General features: G+C 39.3%; 1 protein-coding gene and 1 long non-coding RNA gene across 2 annotated transcripts in view; one reads left to right on the top strand and one right to left on the bottom strand.

Moving 5' to 3' along the window:
• Positions 1-4532: 4532 nt before the first annotated feature.
• On the bottom strand, positions 4533-6509 carry LOC140518224 (uncharacterized). Its single transcript, XR_011971868.1, has 4 exons — positions 6421-6509; positions 5689-5806; positions 5265-5399; positions 4533-5018 (listed from the first exon to the last, which is right to left on the bottom strand). It is a non-coding gene; the product is annotated as an uncharacterized lncRNA (long non-coding RNA).
• A 71-nt stretch (positions 6510-6580) lies between these two features.
• RCOR1 (REST corepressor 1) overlaps positions 6581-21319 on the top strand; it is a 137486-nt gene continuing 122747 nt past the window's right edge. Inside the window, exons 1-2 of the mRNA XM_072630162.1 lie at positions 6581-6984; positions 7153-7212. Coding sequence (XP_072486263.1) covers positions 6630-6984; positions 7153-7212 — 415 coding nt within the window. The 5' untranslated portion in view covers positions 6581-6629. The remainder of the gene's footprint in view (positions 6985-7152; positions 7213-21319) is intronic.

The raw sequence follows: 21319 nt of genomic DNA, 5'->3' as shown, positions 1-21319 counted from the left end.
TTTAGTTCAAAGGCCCTAGAAAAACAGGGGTCAGTTTGGATTTTGCATATCTCTGGTCTAGACTTAAGAAAGTGATAGACAAAATGTTAATAATGCAGACTAAACTTAAAAAGCATGTTGTAAATACATTTCTCTGTAGAGCTGGTTGTTAAATATTTAACCATCACATCACTGGCTAAAAGGATTCTCAGAGGCCACCTAGCATAACCACTTCATTTTACATATTCATCCTCAGAGTGTCCTCTCAGCTTCCTCTTGGATGCAATATTTCCTATTAGTCCATGACATAATCAGCTGCAGAGGAGAATAAAATGTAACACTCCCTCTGGGTTCACTCTCTTTTACTCTCATAGAGGGTCTGCCTCTTTAAGGAGGTGTCAAGCCAGGAAGCTCTCAATGCTTGATTATCTTGCTGCTGTACTAACTACATAAATTCTTCCACTATTTAAAGCCCTTAGATCATGATCAGTTTGTTTGGTTAGACAATCATACTAGTCTCTTGCTGACCCAATCAAAGAGATTCTGACCTCATAAAGGATTATAAACCATCCTGCTCATACATTTTTAACTTCATTTGATTACTGAGGTGGGGGTATAGAACCCTTACACTAGGATGGGTCACTAGGTAGAAGTCAAGATTTATTATTGTTTGTTCTTCATGCCTGAAGAGGACCAAAATGACATCACCATATTGGGGTCAATGTATAGTGTGTCTAGCTGTGTCTGATCAGACCAATAAAAGCTTGAAAGGCTCTACCACAGGTTGGATACAAATAGTCCATGTGAACATTTGAGAGGACAATTTCTCTAAATTTCCACATGTCATGCTCTTTTGACCTACTGCAATTCTGCTTTGCTCATAGAGCATAGTACTTTCTCTGATATGGGTACTCCAGTGTCTTCCATGTCTCACAATCAATTCCAAAGTTCTTCAGAGAGACCATGAGAGTGTCCTTGCATCACTTCTCCTGACCACTATGTCAACACTTGCTTTCTGGGAATTCTCTGTAAAACAGTCTTTTAGGCAAAATATACTTTTGGTATTCAAACTATGTGGCCAGCCCACTGAAGTTGTACTCTCTGTAGTAGAGTTTGAAAGCTTGGCAGTTCAGCTCAAGAAATGATGTAAGGCAGAGGAAATATCAGTCCTGCATTGTTGGCATATAAACTTTCCTTAGGTATATATCTAACCATGTTCCTCTGTTGAAAATTTGCCCTTTGCCTCCCAATCAAAATTTAAACTCATTAGTATGGAATTCAAGACCTCCCACAAAGGAGTGGACCAGTTTCTTAGGAGAAGATTTTGTATTAATTGTCTTTATCATATTATCTGAGAGTAGTAGAAGCCGCCCTTTGGAGCTCCACCTAACAATTTGAGCAGAAGTTGGGGAATGCTATTATTATTATTTCCTCTTCTCCTCCTCCTCCTCTTCCTTCTCCTCCTCTTCCTCTTCTTTTTTCTTGTTCAGTTGTGTCCAACTCTTTGTCACCCCATGGACAATACTGTCCATAAATATTTCTTGGCAAAGATACTACAGTGGTTTGCCATTTCCTTTTCCAGTGGATTAAGGCAAACAGAGGATAAGTGATTTGCCCAGGGTCATGCAGTTAGTAAATGTCTGAGGTTGGATATGAACTCAGGTCTTCTTGACTTCAAGCCCAGCACTCTATCCACTGTCACCTAGTTGCCTAATCACATCAGTTAGTTCTTTTTAGTATGAAGAGTCTAAATTTCTTAGACAAAAGATGAGGTATAAGAGCAAAAACATTTTCTTTACTTATTAATTCTTTTGGTTCTGCCTAAAGTTAAGAGTTTGGGATAAGAATTTATGCCTTGATTTGTATGTGAAATAATAACCTCTAACTCTATAATCTGAATTTACAGGGACTGGATTCAATCTTGGAGGGTGACCCTAAAATGTGACTCTCTTTGGCTTGTTATACCCATGCCCAGAGTTTAATCTGGGAAACCATTTAAATACTTGAATCTAGATCTCTACAAACATGGAGTAACAGTACCCATGGCTCAAGGTTTCAATTATATTGGATATAGGACAACACTTATTTCACCCCCATAAAAAAAGTACAGAAGGCGAAAGACTTGAAGGAGCCTATAAGCAAATCAGTACAATTCTCTAAGTTCTCCATTGGGTCCAGTCATTTATATTCCTCAGACACCTTCTTCTGAAGGGTTTTCTCCCCTAGAAAGGAAACACACCTAGGGTCTGCTAAACCGGTAATCCTTTTCCTAATGAACTTGCTCTTTCTCTCTGAATGACTCAAGATAATAGCAGAGAACAAAGTCAAGGACTTTTTTTGATCCTTTCTCCCATAATTTTGGTTCTTGGCTGCTTCTTCATCTTTGGAAACCAAATGGGCAATGCTCTTTTTTCTCTTAGAGGCACACTATTCTGATAATTTCTCTTCCTTGGTTAGAAGCTAAACTATCAAATTTGGGATTACTAGTAAGACCTTTTCCAAGGTTGGCATTCCCCTTCATTGCTATCCCTTCTCTACTTGGAGGCAAATGTCCGGGAATGAAAATGTCCTTAAACTCCCTTTTCTTGTTTTTAAGTTTCTTTTTTTTATTCTGAATTAAAGTGCCAAACAAAAGGATCTTTTCTATACACAAATAAAAAGAGGATTCCACACAAAACTGAGAATGTATTATGTAATACTTGTCTTTTTTCTTTTAAGCATATAATGAATTCAGCTTATAACCTTCAAAGCTGTCCTGCTTGTCTGTGTTCCCCTTTGTCCTCCCTTCTGTTTTATTCTGCGAAATGAGAATAATAATGGCACTCATAGGACTGTTGTTGGGATCAAGTGAGTTAACCTATGTAAAGTGCTTTGCAAACCAAGGCTCATCATTTAAAAAATATCTTCAATCATCCTCTTTTTGTGTTTTTAGCAGTCTTATGTTCCTCCCTTTACCTTCCCATCTCCCCACCCCGAACACTCACATTGAAAAAAAAAAGACCCCAACAATGAAAACCCCTTGAAATGTTTGGTCAAGGAAAACAAACTTCTACATTGTTCATGTTTAAAATGTGTGCCTTGAGTCCATTACCTCTATCAGGTGGTAAGATATAGCATGCTTCATCATCTGTCTTCTGGAAAAGTGGTTGGTCATTCTATTGATCAGAGTCCTAAAGTCCCCTTCTCAAGGCATTCGGGCAAGCACTTATCTCTGTTTCTATGATACACCACCACTTCCCTGTCTCTTTCTATATTTGGTCAGGGAAATCCATGGTCAAGGTTTTGGTTTCTAACTTGTGCTCAGAAAGGAAAAAAGGCAAAAGGCAAGCAGGAACTTTTCCTTTCTCACCATGTGGACTTAGGTGGTGAGCACATGCAACTCTCATGTGTATCTTTGAGACAGACACAGTAGGCACTCTTCCAGTCTCTTCTGAAGAAAAATGAAAAAACCAAGTCCTCAATGAAGATTTCTTTTTATAGGCCAATGGAAAGGGTTGGTTTCTCCAACAAGAATCTATCTTTATGATTCTGAATTAACCAGTTCATCTTGGGGGCAGCTGTTAGTTACTAAAAACCAATCTCCTAGGATAGTGACTCCAAATAAATGAATTTTAGGGCAGCCCAGTCACAAAGACTTAAATGGGTTTTGTTTGTTTTTTGTCCTTTTAGAGGGCCAATGGCCATATACAGATCTACTAGGGGGAGATAAGGTCAGTCAAAAGCTCACCTCCTGGCAAACTAATGAAATTTGATGTAAGTTGATCTGATCAATGCTTCACCCCCAGATTTGATTTTTTTTGATAGCTGTTAAATTAATAATGAAATCTGATAAAAACTAAGTGTAAAATGCTTTATAAGCATATTCCTACATAAAGTACTCACTTTACAGATGAGTTACAGAAAGGTAAATACAGAGGTCATTTTTACCAAGAGCTGGAAAGGACCTAAAAGCCTATCTAGTCTGCCCTCTTCATTTTGGGTATGAGAATACCCCAAACCACAGAAACTAGGACCAGAATGGAAATCCCTAGGTTCTCTGACTCCAAATCCAGCATTTCTCCCATCACTGCAGGTGCCTCTAAAAAAAAGAGAGAGAAAATGAGATGTTTTATCGTTTGAAAATGTGTAAATAGTACTGTAAATATTTGATGACCTACATGAAAACACTTCCCTGATTCAAATAGAATAGTCTACAGCATTCTTTAAGTAGACAATTGCATAATTCTTACTCTATTAGCAATGAATATGAAATTCATGTAGCAAGTATTCCTAAAATGGGTACCACTTATGCCAGTGTAAGATCATTTAAGCAGAAGTGAATGTGGTTAGTTCAACAAAGCTAATAATAAATGTTCATGTAGTATTAAAAGCTGAATTTAAATATCTGATTATTTACTTAGACTTTAAAACCACGTCATTCAACATTTTTTCTATAGCTATTTATACCCCTGAACTAGTGTAAGTAAATTCTACACATCTTAAGCTTTGGTTTGAAAGGATGTAATTTTTCTGATGGTTTTTTAAAAAAATTAATTATTGAAGACCCTCCCCAATTATCCATGAACGATATTTTATTTTGAAAATATTTGATTTTGGCCAAACAATATTTTCTAGTCTCCCGATCAGTCCTCAAAATAGCCCGGGTGGATTTTGTCTCTAAGTCTTTGAACTTGTGAATTTCTCACATCACTGTTCAGTCATTCACATGAATTTCTTCAGCTCTAGATTGAGCCAGAGGGGATAAAGCAAAAGCAACGAAAAACTAAGTCCAGGTATTTGAAAAGGCAAGTTCTTCCTAGGAGATCCAAGGCTTTGGAAATTAGTGGATTGATTTCTTTAGATGGTTGAGGTGCTTTCAATACTGAAAAGTGGACTTTGTCTTTGGTGGAAGTTGACCCACATAACAAAGGGATTTGGTTGTCAATATTTTTCTCTTTATCCTTTTCTCCAATATCCCGGCCATTTTCATTAAGTGCAACTATCTCAGAGCATTCGATGGACTTCATTTGTCTTCCACTTACAGTCGAGAAATTAAGTATCTGAGAAGCAGGGGTGGGGGAAGGGGGACAAGTAAGGAGAAAGATTCCACCCCCAACCCCTGACACTTTTATCAGCAGCTCTCCTCTTCCATCCCCTACCCTGCCCTAGCTCTTTCTGGCTTAAGCTAGGAGATAGGGACTGAGGGAGTGCAGGCAGAGACTGAGGGACAGTTTGGAAGGATGCAATCTGTGATAAGGTGCAGTCCCAGCGGAATTTACAATAGCATGATACTGACGAGCCCGCACCTGGCTACAAAGAGGCAATTGGACTGGAAACTCTGCAACTCCAGAGCCGGGAGGGTGGACGTGCGAAAGATGTATACATTATCATCTCCTCACGGAGCTACTGTGGTTCAAACGGAATAAAAATCTTCCAGCTGTCTAAGGGGGAACATCGCAAAGTGGCCGGGACCTCGCCTGCTCCCTTTGGAGGCGGGGTTCGGCCCGGAGGGAGAATAGGAAGAGGGGAGATGGCCCTCCGCCGCAGGAAGCTCCTCCTCCTCCTCTTTCCCTCTGGCCGCAGCACACACAATAATTTGGGCAACTCCAGCAATTCAGATGACTCCCCCCCCAACTCCCACTTCCCTCTTTTTCACCCTAGGGGGATACTTTGTATATTGTGTTGGGAATAGATGCAACCTCAAAAGAACTGCTCCCTCTGGTTCTCTACCTCTCCAGTCCTTGGAGAAGATATAGGGGTAGAGGGAGGGAGACTGGCGCAATTAGTTTCTTCCAATTAGTTTCTCTTCTTTGTATGGACTCCATTCAAACTGTGATGTAACCTTCCGCTGAAAGGGGGGAGGAGAAAAAGTAGTCCGCCTTTAACAGCTATTTTTTTTTTAACATATTAAAAAAAAAATAAGCTGTTTAGCCCTTCAGTGGGATGCTTGGGGGAAACCAGATGAGGGTGTTGGTTGGCGGGTGTTATCGGTTAGGGCGGCTAGGGGGAGATAGCCTAAGTCCTCTCCATTGCTTAGACTAGAGAGAGGGATCATGGGGCGTAGAGAGATTGCAAACCCCCAACCACGTACAGCGGACTACACGCGTCAACCGAACTCGAGCAACGGAAGCGCCGGGCCCGCCCCCTCCTCCTTCCCCCTCCCTTCCGCACCCAGCTTGCTTTTGATGGATGGGGTGGACCAGCCAACCGACGTGACGGTGGCTCTTCCAAAATCCCAGTGGGACCAATGAGAGGTCGGAAGAGGGGCGGGGCCTTCCTCAGACCGGCAGGGTTCGGCTGAGCTCCCTCTCCGCTCCTCCTCCCCTCCCCTGCCCTCTCTCCTCCCCCTCCCCCCGACTCCCTGCTCCCAGAGTAGTTGAGCCAGTGAAGTGCGGGCGGGCGGCGATGAGAGCGAAAGTTGCGCTTGGCTTCGAGCTGGGGCGTTGAAGCAGCTCCGCGTACCCGGCTGCCGTCACAAGTCTCTCCCTCAGCCCTCTCTCCCTCCGGGCAGCCCCTATTCCAACTGTCGCCCCCCGGAGCCCCGGGGCCCCGGTCCCCCCGGCGGGCGGCGGGCGCGCCCCCCTCTCTGCGCCCTCGCGGCCAGCCTCCCCTCCGCCTCGCCCCTCAGCCCCACTTGGCTCCCTCCTCCCCGCGCCCCGCCGTCCCCTTCGATGCCAGCCATGGTGGAGAAGGGCCCGGAGGTGCTGGGAAAGAGGAGGGGGAGGAATAACGCCGCTGCCTCCTCGGCCGCCGCCGCCGCCAACGCCGCCGCCGCCACTACTGCCTCCTCCTCCTCCTCTTCCTCCTCCTCCGCCGCGGCCGCCGCTGCTGCCGCCGCCTCAGCCTCCGCCTCGGCCTCGGCCGCCTCTGCCTCCTCCGCTGCAGCCTCCGCCTCGGCCGCCGCCGGCTCCGCCAATAATGGCCATAATAAAAGTTTGGCAGCGGCCGCCGCCGCGGCGCCCAATGGAAATAGCACCAACTCCTGGGAGGAAGCGAGCTCGGGCTCCTCGAGCGATGAAGAGCATGGTAGGTGATAGCCTCAAACTCGAGCCGAGGCTACCATGCCTCCACCCCCCTCCCTAACCCCCCCTCCCCCTTCCGTCCGGGCGTCCTCGCCGTCCCCTCCTGCCCAGCTCCCAAACTCTGCCCGGAGCCCCTCGCTGACTTCCCTCTCGCTCTCCCTTTTATTCGCAGGAGGAGGGGGCATGAGAGTCGGACCCCAGTACCAGGCAGTGGTCCCCGATTTTGATCCTGGTGAGTTTGGCACCCTTGGGGGTGGGGGTGGTTCTCCAGACATTGGGTGGCAGCTGCCCCGGCTTGGGGTCGAAGAGGATGGTATCTAGAGCTTGAGATGGATGGGCTAGTGGGGTAGTAGCCTCAAACTGGTTAGAGACGGTGCTGGGGGACTGCTGGTGTGTATGTCCTTGGTTGTTGCACACGAGTCTTTCAGGTGGGTTAGATTTGAGGGACAGGCACCCCACCCTTTTCACCTCTTGGGGAGAAAAATCTTACGAGAAAATGTAGGATCATGTGGATTTTAAGGAGTGTGAGGGGATTTGGGTAGGGAGTGGAGATCAAATCAACAACTTTCTTTTTGTGTGTTCGCCCTGCTGTCCAAGGGAAGAACAGCAAGGGGGGGCGGGGAGGGAGAACGTGTTCTGCCAACGTGCCTCTAGACTTATAAAAAAAGATCATTTCTCCTTCACGAAATACCAGTGTAACTTATGATTTGATGTCTATCTTCCGGAGAGCTGAGAATGTATTGATAGCGGGGATGTAGTAGTGGGAGCAATTGTATTGACTCCATTCTGGCTCAGGTGTGGTTAGTTTCACATTCACAGTGATTATGGTAGTGGTGGTGAAGTAGCATCTAGCAAGCTAAATGGACTTAATGAAATTTCACTGACCACATAGAATAGACACCCCTACCCAATCAATTATTACTCAATATTCCCTTTTCTTCCTTTCTGGCCTCCTGAGCCATTGCTTCCCTCCCTATCCCTGATTTTGAAATGTCAAGGATGGATGGAATAAGGACAAAATACATATTGTTTCAGTTTATAAGAGAAGTGGGTTCCAGAGGGCGCCTTGCAGGAAAAAAGCGGAAGAAAAGCTCCAGGAGAGGCTTTCATGTAGCAGTTAGCTTTTTTTTTTTTTTTGGAGACTTCTTTGCAAATATCTTTTTTTTTTCATTTGGGGATGGTTGTGGTGGTAGTGGTGGGGGTGGAGGACAAGTTATGAAAAGAAAATAATCAAAAGTCTCATCTTAAAGGATGATCTAAAAACTAGCCCCAAATTCATTCCCCAGAAACAAGAACAGAACACTTTTGAAACCATAGCATGCTTGCTGTTATGTCCAAGATAATTTAAAGTGGTATATGACCAAATCTGCATGCAGTCAAAAAGATTTTAGTTAGATTTTAATACTTGGGATCTCCACTTGGCAGTTTACTTGACATGCTGGTTGCTGTATAGAATTCTTATAAGGAAGAAATTTTATTGAAAAAAGAAACATTTAAAAACTTGCCCCCTTAGTTAAACACTCTTACTGACTGAGGTTTTTAGACCCAGAGTTGCTTCATTTGTATGCCTTAAACTTCTTTGAATAATGTATAACCTCTTTTCCATAGTATACAAACAGAAAATTAATAGGATAGGACCAGTCATTGAAATAGGTACAGCTGTTACTCTTACTAGTGAAAGTTTTAGGTATTTATTGTGATTTTGATATTTGAAGTCACTAAGTGGAGATGACTTTGTCCTGCTCCCCTAGACTTTGGACATGCACTTTTCTCTTGCAATTTTACCTTTCCTTGTAATTTTGATAATGTCTATTTTAAGTGAAAACAAACCTTTTAAACTGTGTAGATATAATGTCAGTACATAAAGACTTGTGCTTAAAAAAAAACCCTCCATATTACTTTGTAATAATTTTTATTACCAGATTTGGAGAGTGCCCCTCCCATTTTTGTAGTCACTTCTCATTTATTTGAATGACAGAGCTGACTTAGGAAGCTAGGCTCCCTCCCTTCCCCCCTCCCCAAATCTTACACATGACTCCTCCATTCCTTAGTCAGCCACCAGGGGAAGCATATTGTTTTTTGGTTACAGTTGACCCTTTCTTCAGTTTGTAGGTCAAGCTCATCATTTCTTTTGCATATTTAAAATAGAACCTGTCACCAAGTATCCGCAAAGTATTGTGTATTTTTTTCAATTATCTCTCACATCTTCTAGTTTTAATAAGTTGTAACTATCTTGATTTAATTTGATACATTTTGGTTTATTTGAAACCTTTATTTGAAACCTTTTACTTAAATGTTTTGAATGGGGCCACAAGAAAAGGTGGCAGATTGGGAACTAAAACAGATTTTAAAATTTTGCTTTTTAGCTGAATACACAGCTGGTCTGATGTTATAATTTAATATTTGATTGCATCATTAGTAATTTGAGGATTTGATCTGTTTGTTTTCCCATGGAAGAGTATATGGAACAGCTTATATTTTAACTAACACTTTTCAAGGAAACATGCTATTTTATTTTTGAACAAAAATGAAAAATTTGAACTGCAGTAATAAATTTCAAACAATACCAGTCTGAAATGGTGAATATATCAGAAAGTTGGTAGTGGTTCTAGGTTAAAGCTTGGTTAAAGATCTTGTTTTTGACCTTATTGTAATTTCATAGCTAATGGCTCTCTTGCCTAGTGATCTATACTTAAGGAAATTTTAAAAAAACAAATAATTGGGGTAGAGGGGAAGGCTAGACATTAATTTTTGGGAATTCATGATCATTCTTTTTTATTTCCTTTCTTTTTAGACTCTTTAGGGAAGTTTATTCATTTTAAGTTTATCCAGATCTGTTACAGTTTATTTCTCCCAACCTTTTGGCCATGTTACTCTTTTTTAGCTTTTCTACCAGATATCAGTGAAGAGAAAGTGAAAATTAACTTTAACAGTGTTAACTTTTTAAGTAAAGTATTTGGGGGTCTGTGGAGGTAGTAAAGGATGAAAGGATGACTGGTTAAACAGTAATTTTTAGACTTATTGTTTTTATCCACAATATATTCTTCCATTAAGTTTATCTAGTAGTACTATACAACTTATTATAAAGTTGGGATAATATTTAACCCCCTCTTTTAATAGACCAATTGGGATATACAATCATCCTGTCATGAAATTTGTGAATAACAGTGTTGATTCAGTTCTTACAATTTAATTAAGAGCTAAGCTAGATCAATGGAGTACTACTTGAAAAAATCAGTAGTAAAGGCATCTTAATTACTGTCTGTTTACACTGGGAGAGGAGGGTTTTAGTAGCACTCAGAATAAAAAATATGAAAGTTGAAAGTGTATACAGGGAAATGAACCTTTCACTTAAAATAAACTTTTGTTGTTTGAAAAATGTGGTTATCCTCAGAATTTGTATCATATGGATCCTAGTAATGTTTTCTAGGCTGTTTTTTTTTCTTTTGAGCTTCATTAAATCTTTACCTTTGACTTTACTCTCCTTAGATCTATTTCAGCTACCACAAAGAAAATTATCTCAGTTCTACTTATTAGTTTACAATTCACTATGTTCCTAAGTCATGCATATTATTCTGAAATAGTTAATATGGTTTCTCCTATGTAAATGTGAAAATTCCTGTAATTTTATTAGTATACTTTATAGTAGTCTGTTAAAGTCTTTGATCTTTACTATCCTATAGTCCGGTAAGGCTACCATATTTTCTTTTTTTGTATTCCAATTGTATATATTTCAGTGATGTCAGTAAACAAGTATTTTAAGTCCTTGCCAGGCAATTTGCTAAGCGCTGGGGATGCAAAGAAAGGCAAAAAACCCCCCAATTGTCCATACTCTCAAGGAATGTACATTCTAATGTGGAAGGCAACGCTAACTAGTGTTATTATGGTGATATTAGTTGACTATAGCTAGTTATATACAGAGTAGATGGAAGGTAACTCAAAAGAGGAGGCTAGGGAAATACTTTGTGTAGAAGAAGGGATTTGAGATCTGTTCTGAAGCAAATCAAGAAGCCGAGTAGAGAAAGAAGGGTATTCCCTTCTTCTACTTAATAGTCAGAGTGGTTTTCCCAAAGACCAAGTCTGATCAGGCCTTACTCAATAAACTCCAGAGACTCCCTATCACCTCCAGAATAAAATATAAAATATATTTATATTACAAAATATATTTTCTGTATGTTTGGCATTCAAAACCTTTAATAACCTGTTCCCCCATCAATCTTCTTAACACCCTACGTTCCCCTTCCCCCATTTGCTCTTCAATCCAGTGACTTTTTACTGTTCATCTAAAATGACATTCTACCTCCCAGCTCCTGTGCATTTTCACTTACTTTTCTCATACCCGGAATGCTTTCTCTCCTCATTTTTGTCTCCTTACTTCCCTGGTTTCATTTAAGTTTTAGCTAAAGTCCACCTTTATAGAAAGCTTTTCCTGACTCTCCAGTACCTTCCTTCTGTTGATTGTTTCCAGTTTGTCCTGTATATAACTTTTTGGTGCTAGTTGTTTTCATAATATCTCCTGCATTAGATTGTGAGCTTGAGAGCAGGGGTTGTCTTCTACTTTTCTTTGTATCCCTATAATTAGTGCAGTGCCTGCTACATAGTAGGTGCTTAGTAAATGTTTACTGAACTATTAGGGGGCAACCAGTGTATAGATAGGGAGATGAAAATGAGAGATGGAGTTTCGAGAGAGAAAGACTTGAAAGTAGACCAGTATAGTTGTAGAGTGTATGGAGGGGAGTGGTGCTAGAAGACTGGACTAGGTTATGGTGAGTTTTTAAAACTAAACAGAATTTTTAAAATTTGGTTCTAGAGATAATAGAGAGCCATTGGAATTTGTGTAGTTCTAATGACATTTTAGATGAACAAATGACACATGAAAAACCATTTTAGCAGCTAAATGGAGGCTTGAGTGGAGTGGGAAGAGATTTGAAGCCAGGAGCCCAGGCTTCTGTAGTATTTCAGGTGAGGAGTGATAGGGTCCTGAGCTAGACTTGTGGTTGTATGAATGGATAGAAGTGAACTGCATGAGAGATGTGAAATAAGAAACAAGATTTGACAGCACATTGGATCTGTGGAGTGAGAATAACACTGAACTTTTGAGCCAAAGTGATGGAGATGGTACTCTAAATTGTGATAATTTAATTTTTAATATTAAGCATCCACTACATTCCAGTACTGTGCTAATTGTTTTACAAATATTACCACATTTTATCCTCACCACAAACTTGGGAGGTTTTACAGATGAGGAGACTGAGGCATATAGAGGTTAAGTGACTTTTCTCAGGACATCTAGTTGGTGCAGTGGGTAGAGGGCTAGGCCTTGAGTCAGGAAGACTTATTTTCCCTAGTTCAAATTAGATTTCAGACTTATTAGCTAGCTGTGTGACCCTAGGCAAGTCATTTAATTGTGTTTGCCTCAGTTTCCTTACCCATAAAATGAACTGGAGAAGGAAATGGCAAACTACTGCAGTATCTTTACCAAGAAATCCACAAATGGGATCATGAAGAGTCTGACACAACTGAAAAATGACTGAGCAACAACAAGACTTTCCCCAGGGCCACCTAGGTAATGGATGCTTGAGATTGCATTTGAATTCAGGTCTTAATGATTCCAACTCCTGGTCTCTATCCACCATGCCACATAGTTCCTGCTGTGCTGTGATAGGGAAGTTTGGAAGAGGGAGAGGTTAAGAGGAAAGATAATTCTGTTTTGGCTGTGCTGAGTTTGGGATGCCTATGGGACATCCTGTTCAAAATGTTGAAGAGGTCATTGGAGATGCTTAACTTTTAGCTCAGGAGATAGATTTGTGATAGCTATGTAGATCTGGTAAATATCTACATAGAGATGATAATTGAACTCTTGGGAGCTGAGTGGAGAGAATGAAAAGAGAAGAGGGCCCAGGATAGAGCCTTGAGGGACCATGGGTGTGACATGCATAAAGAAAGAGTAAGTGAAGCTGAGACATTAGTTGAACTGGTGAGAGAGCCATGACGTGAAAACCTAGAAAAGATAGAGTATTCAGAAGGTGATCAATAGTGTCTTTCTTATACTGCAAAGAAGTCAAGAAGGATCAGGATTGATAAAGGCCATTGAATTTGACAATTAAGAGATCACTGGTAATTTAAGAGATGGTAGAAGCCAGACTGTAGGGGATTTAGAAGAGAGAGAGAGGAGGGGAAATGGAAGCACCTATTGCAGATGGCTTTCTCCAGGAGTTTAGCCTGGTTATTAAGACTAAGTGATGTTTTTTTTTTAATTTAATTTTATTATTATTTTTTTTAATGTTTTACAATCACTGCCATAAAATTAAGATTTTATCCCCCCCACACCTACCCCCCCACTACCCCCCTCCCTCCCTACGACAGCATACAATTCTGTATAGGGTCTACATATACTTTCCTATTGAGTACAGTTTCTAAGTGACGGTTTTTTAAGAATGATGGAGACATAGGCATCTTTGTAGGCACCAATAAAGGAAGCAATAGATAGAAATTGAAAATGAGTGAAAAGGATAGTAAGAGTAGGAGCAATTTGCTGAAGAGGTTGGGATGGAATGGGATCAAAGGTACGTCTAAAGGAGTTTGCCATGGCAGCAAGGGCCACCTCTTCATCTGAGACTGGAGTGAAGGAGGAGATAGTTGGAGAAAATGAATCTGGAAGAAGAGAGAATTCTTGAGGAATAGTCTCAAAAAAAATTTTTTTTTTTTAAATATGAGGTGAAATTCTAGACTGGGGCCAGGGAAGAGGTGCCACAGGAGGCTTGAAGAGAGAGATGAATTCAAAGAGTGGATAGTGAATCAAAGAGAAATAATATGTTTCTCTTGCTTCAGTGAGGGCCTAGTTGAGATTAGATAACAAATTTGTAGTAGGTCCCTATCGTTTTCTTGTATCTCTGTTCAGCAAGAGTATATAGGAGTAAAGGAGGGGAATGAGGGATGCAATCCTGGGTGGGGCTTGTCAAAGACTAATAATGAGGGGGCAAGGATTTCAGGGCAGAGTTAGTGTAGACTTGAATTGATACATTGAAGTGTTGAGATTGAGAAGGGAGTAGAATATAGTCAGTATAGGGGAGAAAACTGAGTTGAAAGTTGACTTTGGTATTCTGCCTCCCAGCTGGTGTTTATTATGTCAGTTTGTTTTGTTTTCCAGAATTATTAATTACTATTAAGTAAAATTTAGGTTTTGCATAGACTCTTAAGAGCTGGGATGCTCCAAATAATCTAACCTGTACCTGACCACCAATCCCTTCATTGCTAACAAGTAATTGGTCTTCTTCTTGGGACCTCCCTATTTCCTGAGGCAGCCTCTTCCATTTTTGGAATGTTTTGGTTAGAAAATTTGCTCTTAAATTTGAACATAGGTCTGTAGCTTCATTATTTCAGATTCTGCTTTCTGGAAAAAAGTAGGATGAGTCTAATTCCTCTTCCATAGGAGAGATCTTTAGACATTTTAATGTCACAATCATGTTCTCTGCCATAGTTGAGTCTTCTATAGACCTAACATTCCTTACTTTCAATTATGGCATCCTCTCTAGTTCTCTTGTCCTTCTGGTCATCCTGTTTTGGACATACTCCAGTTTATCTTCCAAATGTAGTGGCCAGAATTAAATGGATTAGTTACATAATCTGACCAAGGTGAAATGTAATCTGTTAGTTACCTCATATTGATCACTATACCTCTCAATATAGTTTCTAATAGCATTAGTTTTTTGCCTTAGAGTTGACACTGTTGGCTCATTCTTTGAGCTTGCAGTCTACTTAAATCCACGGTTCTTTTTCACAAGACATACCTAGCCATATCATCTCTAGCTTGTGTTTATCAAGTTGATTTTTTTTTAATACAAGTGTACCTTTATCCCTATTCAATTTTTACAGAAGAGGTAATTGGTTTAGATTTGAGCATTGTGTCTTTTTTCTATCATTGGAGTTATATTAAGTATTATAGAAGATTCAAAGCTTAATTTAAATACGTTGTATAGATGAATTTTATTTACATATACTATGGGCCCAAGTAAATTTAGTTGACTTCTTAGTACAAAACAATATGCTTTATGATGCAGTTTTCAGAAGAGAAAAACTTACATAAAATAAATATTCTAAAATACTAGTCTTAATAGTCTTTGGTAATGAATTCTGGTTCAACTAATTCATTGTTGGTGGAGCTGTGAACTGATCCAACCATTCTGGAGAGCAATTTGGAACTATGCCCAAAGGGTTACAAAAATGTGCATACCCTTTGACCCAGAAATATTGCTTCTAGGGGGGCAGCTAGGTGGTGCAGTGGATAGAGCACCAGTGCAGGAGTCAGGAGGACCTGAGTTCAAATCTCACCTCAGACAGTTGACACTCACAAGCTATGTGACCTTGGGCAAATCACTTAACCCCAATTGCCTCATCCTGGGTCATCTCCAGTCATCCTGATGAATATCTGGTTACTGGATTCAGATGGCTCTGGAGGAGAAGTGAGGCTGGTGACCTGCACAGCCCTCCCTCCCTCAAAACAAAGTTAAGTTCGAGTCATATCATCATTTCTCTGATGGCATGGTCTTCGGCATTGAAGGACAAACACACACATTGCTTCTAGGACTGTATCACCAAGAGATCGTAAAAATGGGAAAGGGTCCCACTTGTACAAAAATATTTATAGCAGCTCTCTTTGTAGTGGCCAAAAACTGGAAATCAAAGAGATGCCCATCAATTGAGGAATGGCTAAATAAATTGTGGTATATGAATGTAATGGAATACTATTGTGCTATAAGAAATGATGAACAGGAGGACTTTAGAGAGGCCTGGAAAGACTTATATGAACTAATGCTGAGTAAAAAGAGCAGAACCAGGAGCACTTTGTACATGGCAACAACCACAGTGTGTGAAAAATTTTTCTAGTAGATTTAGTACTTCATTGCAATGCAAGGACTTAAATAATTTCCAATGGTCTCTTAAGGCAAAATGCCTTCCACATTCAGGGAAAGAACTATGGAATTAGATTGCAGAATGAAGCAATCATTTTCTTTTGTATTATGTTTTGGCTTGTTTTATGGTTTCTCCCATTCATTTAAATTCTTCTATGCAACATGACTAAGGTGAAAATGTATTTAATAGGAATGTATGTGTAGAACTTATGAAACTGTATGCCATCTCTGGAGGATAAGGAGGGAGGGAGGGAAAAAATCTAAGATACGTGGAAGTGATTGTAGAACACTGAAAACAAATAAAATAAAATTTAATTTAATTTAAAAAAATGAGTTCTGGTTCACCAAAATAAAATACTATTCTTAGAAGAATAATTTAAATTAGTGTAAAACCTCACTGATCAATTCAAATGAGTAAGTCTAAATTAGTGAAATTAGAGCTAATTTTCTACTTTCAAGTATATAACTATACACAGAAGTCTCTAATATAGACATTATCATGTTAAAGGTCTGTTTTGCTGTGTAGATAAATACATTTTGAATTTTCTTAAGAGAACATTTTTTCTTACCTAATACTACCAAAAAATACTACCAGAAAAGATCTTAAAAAAAAAAAAAAGTAAAGCCCCAAATACCTTAAATCTAGTCATGGGCTATAGGAATTCCTAGGTAGTATAGGATCTGAATTAATGAGATTTTTTTACTCTGTGGTTCTTAAGGATTGAGGATATTTTATTTGAATATCAGAGGTCTTTATTTGAATATTTCTCTTTTGAGCAGATGAAAGCCATATTATAGAATTCATTGATTTAGAGCTTGAAGAGACCTCAATAGGTCATCTTTTCTAACCCTCTCATTTTAAAGATGAAGAAGCAGTCCCAGAGAGCTTAAATGACTTGCTTAAGTTGTAGAAACGGGATTTGCATCCAGGACTTCTGACTCCAAATCCATAATTTTTTGTACTTTTTCATATTTGGAGGTATTAGGAAGTTTGTTGAGAGAATTGCTGTGAATAAACTTTTTCAGAACAGTGCAAAGTTAGGAAATTTTAAGGTGGCTTTATATTTAAATTAAGTTTTTGTTTAATTTTGAAAAAAGTTAGACCCCAATAAAAGTGTAGGAAAGTTTTTTTTTCCCTTTCCAGTTCCATTTGCATCTCTTTAGTTGTCGTAAATATAAGACATACTACTAGACTTTCTTGTGTGTATTAAAGCCCTTCACTAGAAAACTATGAGCTTTAGTTGAAGAGTTTATGAAGAAAGTATTATTTATAAGCCTGCCAACTGAGAATCTGAAGTCTATTTCAAGAAGTGGTAGTCAAAAGGTTGTTCTTTGTATCCTTTTCCTTCCCCTTGCCAGTAATACCATGTAATAGTTTTCCAGAGACTAGTATGAGTAGCATAAGAGCTGGGTCCTAAGGGGAATTGATCTTGAGGGGATTATATTGATACTTTTAAGTCTTGAGCAACAGTTATGGATTGGGTAGCTAGGTGATTTCAGTGGATAGAGTGTTGGGCCTGGAGTCAGGAGGACTTCAGTTCAAATTTAGCCTCAGTCATTTTACATTCATGTGACCCTGGACAAGTCACTTAATCCTGTTTGCCTCTGTTTTCTCATTTGTTAAATTGAGCTGAAGAAGGACATGGCAGAACTGTACAGTATCCTTGCCAGGAAAACCCCAAATGGGGTCATGAAGAGTTGGGCACGACTGAAACAATAGAACAATAGCAGTTATGAAAGATACTTTCACCTTCGGTCGTTCGTGTCTTCTAGCCACTAACTCTTTACCAAACATGACAATATCTCTTCTGGCTTTGTAGGAGTAGTCCTTCATGCTTAGAATGTACTTCTCTTTTATTTCTTCTTCATAGACTTCCTGGTTGCTATAAAAAAGAAAAAACAAAAGTTCAGATGCCAACCTGAGGCCTTTCTTGTCTCCTTCTCCTCCCCCTTTCCCTCACCATTAGTATGCTCTCCCTTTGGAAATAGCTATATTAATTTGTATACACTTTGTATTTGCTTATGGACATGTTGTATCCCTCCAGTGGAATGTAAGCTCCTTGAAGGAGTCACATTTTTGTTTCCCTAGCACCTTGTGCAGCAGCTTTTAAGTAGTGCAAGCTTGATAAATGTTTGAGTTGTGGGGAGGAATTTTGCTACTGTATTTCTTCCTGTGGGGTTGGAAGTAGTCTCCTGGCCAAGGAATGACTGGGTATGGATCTGTTAATTTCTGAATCAGTGTTGCTTGACTGCTTTTGACTTTTAAAGAAATGAGTACTGGAGATTTGGTCTAGGGTGATAACACTTCAACTAAAGCATCTTATTAAAGAGAAAGGCTTTTATTAAAGAATGGTGCTCTAAGACCTCAGCTAACCTGGGTATTTCAGAGTGAGGTAGGATATTGCTGTGGACCTTGGCATTGTGCTGAATAGCTACTCTTGATCACCTAAGTCAGAGGCTGTCTGGTGTGAGATGCTGAGAAGAGGTCATGTGCCTTGCCCCCAGTCACATAGGAAGACGACAATACTAGGGCTAGAGTGAACCTTGGACTTCTGCTGCAAAATGCTGGGCTCTTTTCCAGGGTACCATACTGCAGAGGGTTAGCTCTGGAAGTTATATCTGCTTCAGCATTTGCTGAAAAATTTAAATGTTTTGTTTTCTGTTCTTGCTTTATTTTTTCTGTGGAATATAATCAAATAATAATATATATTCAAATTTTGGTACCATGATCTTGATAAATTCTCACTGATCTCTAGACTTTTATTTTCAAGCTTTTATCATATTTACTTTTCTGCAACTTACAGTCTTGCTGCTGAAAGTAGTAAGAGATTTAAGTGAGTTTTCAGAGGTGGGGCTTGACCCCAGGTCTTCTTGTCTCCAAGACCAGCTATCTTTTATGCCACAGACATCACAGATCCCTCTTGCTTATCATTCTGACTTAAGGGTAGCTTGTAAATTGGTAGTTTTAAAAAACACATTACCTACCCTACAGGTTGTGGGATTGAAAGCATTATCTTACAGATAATTTTTCAGATGAGGAAACTGTTTCAGAGGTAGAGTGACTTGACCAAAGTTACATGAACACAGCTAGTTCATCAATGCTAGGACTCGAATTCAAGTTACTTTTGCTGACCAATGACAATAACACTGTTGTTGACCTGTATGATTTCTGGGGTATGTCATAGGCTTAGCCAATCAATTAACCAAAACTCTTAGTTTCTTTAGCAAGAGTACTACACATTGATAGTTGGTATCCATAGTAAGAACATATTTCAGCTCCTCTCCCTATGTTTTACAGATGAGATCTCTGAGACTTATTCGTATTGACTTGATCGAAGTCAGACAGTGAGTTAGTGGAAAAGTTGGGACCAAATCCAGGTTTCTTGACTCTTGTTTAGTGGCTTTTACATACATTATCACTCTATGGCCAGTGTTACAGTGATAGAGGATCACTGTCCTGGAAGGTTTTTGGTTTTGTTTTTGGCTAAGTGCTGATGAGGTGTTTTTTAAAAAATTTTTTGGTTCTTTCCCCTAAAAATGGAGTGTAGCTGCTCCTTGTTGTCTGAGTATTCTTGTTAATTACTAGGATTTAGCTAATAAAAATTTCATAATTTATTTTGTATCTTGAGAGGAAGCTTAAAAAAAGATTTTTCTTTGCAATTGGAATTGCTTAGAGGGAAGACTACTTAATATTAGCTGAGAAAAATCACAAGCTTTGAATTTTTGTTTTAAAATGTGATTTTTTATTTAATGCAAATATGTATTTCCTCATTTACAAGGAATTTATGTGTTCCTTAACTTGTCCTTCTCCTTGGCCATAATTAATTAAGAAAATTGTGATTTTCAAAGGACTTTTGGTATCTTTTTCTCAGTGTTGACTGCTAGCCTGTAAAGTGTAGAAATTGCTAAGACATATTTCCTTGACTTTGAGAGATGCTCCAAACAGCTCTACTATTTTGTTGGTAATATGGACATTTTTCACTACAAGTTGTTGAGATTACATTACAGTGTAGAATATTTACCTGAGATGTGAAACCATATTTCATCAGCATACTTTATGTGTTTTTGGAGATTTTTTAAAAAAGAACTTTTTGCTATGGGAAGGAGAGAGTATGAATTCTTATTTCTAAAGCTAATGGCATTTTGTTCTGCTTCTCTACGATTATCATTCGTATAGACATACCTCTTTTTTTGGTTTTAGTTTTGAACATGGATAATTCAAAAGTGTGGACTAACTATATAGATGCCCTTTGCCAGTTTTTATTTTGAGCCTTTATCAGAATATAATTGTAATATATAAGGGATAGTTTCAGTGAAACCTGGAATGACTTGTATGAGCTGATGCAGAATGAACTGAGCAGACCAAGAATATTTTAAATAATGACAGTTTAAAAACAAACAACTTGCAAAGATTTGAGAACTCTGATCACCAACTGATTCTGTAAGACGAAAGATGGAGCCTGTCACTATACCTCCTCACAGGTGATTTAGAGTGCAGAATGAAACATAGTTTTTGTATGTGGTCAAAATTTTGGAATTTGTTTTGCCTGACTATATTTATTGCAAGACCCTTCCTCCTGTCCCTGTCCCTCCTTGGTTTTAATGAATAGGAAGGAGGAGAAGGAAATCAGTTTTTGTTCATTGAAAGCAAAGCAAAATAAGAGATTATTTTTGTAAGCATATTTTCTTCAGAGTAGAACGCTGGTGAAACCAGGGTCATAGGTTTGGTCAGTCTTGCAGAAAGGAAACTTAATGACTATCGACAGGCCTAACTTATAAGTCACTTTGCTGTTTTGTGCCATCAGTTTAAGGTAGACTTGGTCAAGAGCCAATGGTTAGTACTACCAGAAAGACTTCACAGAGCAAAGGATATATGCTGATTCAATAACATTGTCATCTTATGATGACAACACTTTTTTCCCTCCCTATTTGTCAATTCAGCATAACTTGGAAAGAGCCAAACAAAAAGACATTGAGGAAAACAATACAAACATTTTATTTGCTCATCTATATCATTTATGTCCATGTGGCTGTAAGTATAATATTAGTAGCTAGAATTTTAGGATTGGCAAAAATTTCTCTGTAGCCACCTTCATTTGTCCTTTCACTAACAGGAAAGGAGGAATATGACAAAAGGAGTCCATCTTTACAAGCAAGAAGCTGAGTGATTTACTTTCCTGTTATGTGTTAAATTGAAATGGTCAATACCCATAGCTTGATTTTAGACTGAAAGGTCCTGAGGTGAATGATCCCCCTCTTCTGGTTAAGTGTGATATTGTCCGACTCTATTTGCCAAAAATAATGATGGAGCTCATCTTTTTTCCAGGCCGGATCAAGAGTCCTGCCTTGATAGACATTTTTAAAAAAAGAAATTGAAGTATTTGTGATCACTAAGTAGTTTCACAAGAATTGGATCATGGCCCTTTT

This window comes from Notamacropus eugenii, chromosome 1 (genome assembly GCF_028372415.1).
Source record: "Notamacropus eugenii isolate mMacEug1 chromosome 1, mMacEug1.pri_v2, whole genome shotgun sequence".
NCBI classification, from domain to species: domain Eukaryota; kingdom Metazoa; phylum Chordata; class Mammalia; order Diprotodontia; family Macropodidae; genus Notamacropus; species Notamacropus eugenii.
Note: the sequence above shows the minus strand (reverse complement) of the source record. Positions and strands in the feature narration are given on the sequence as shown.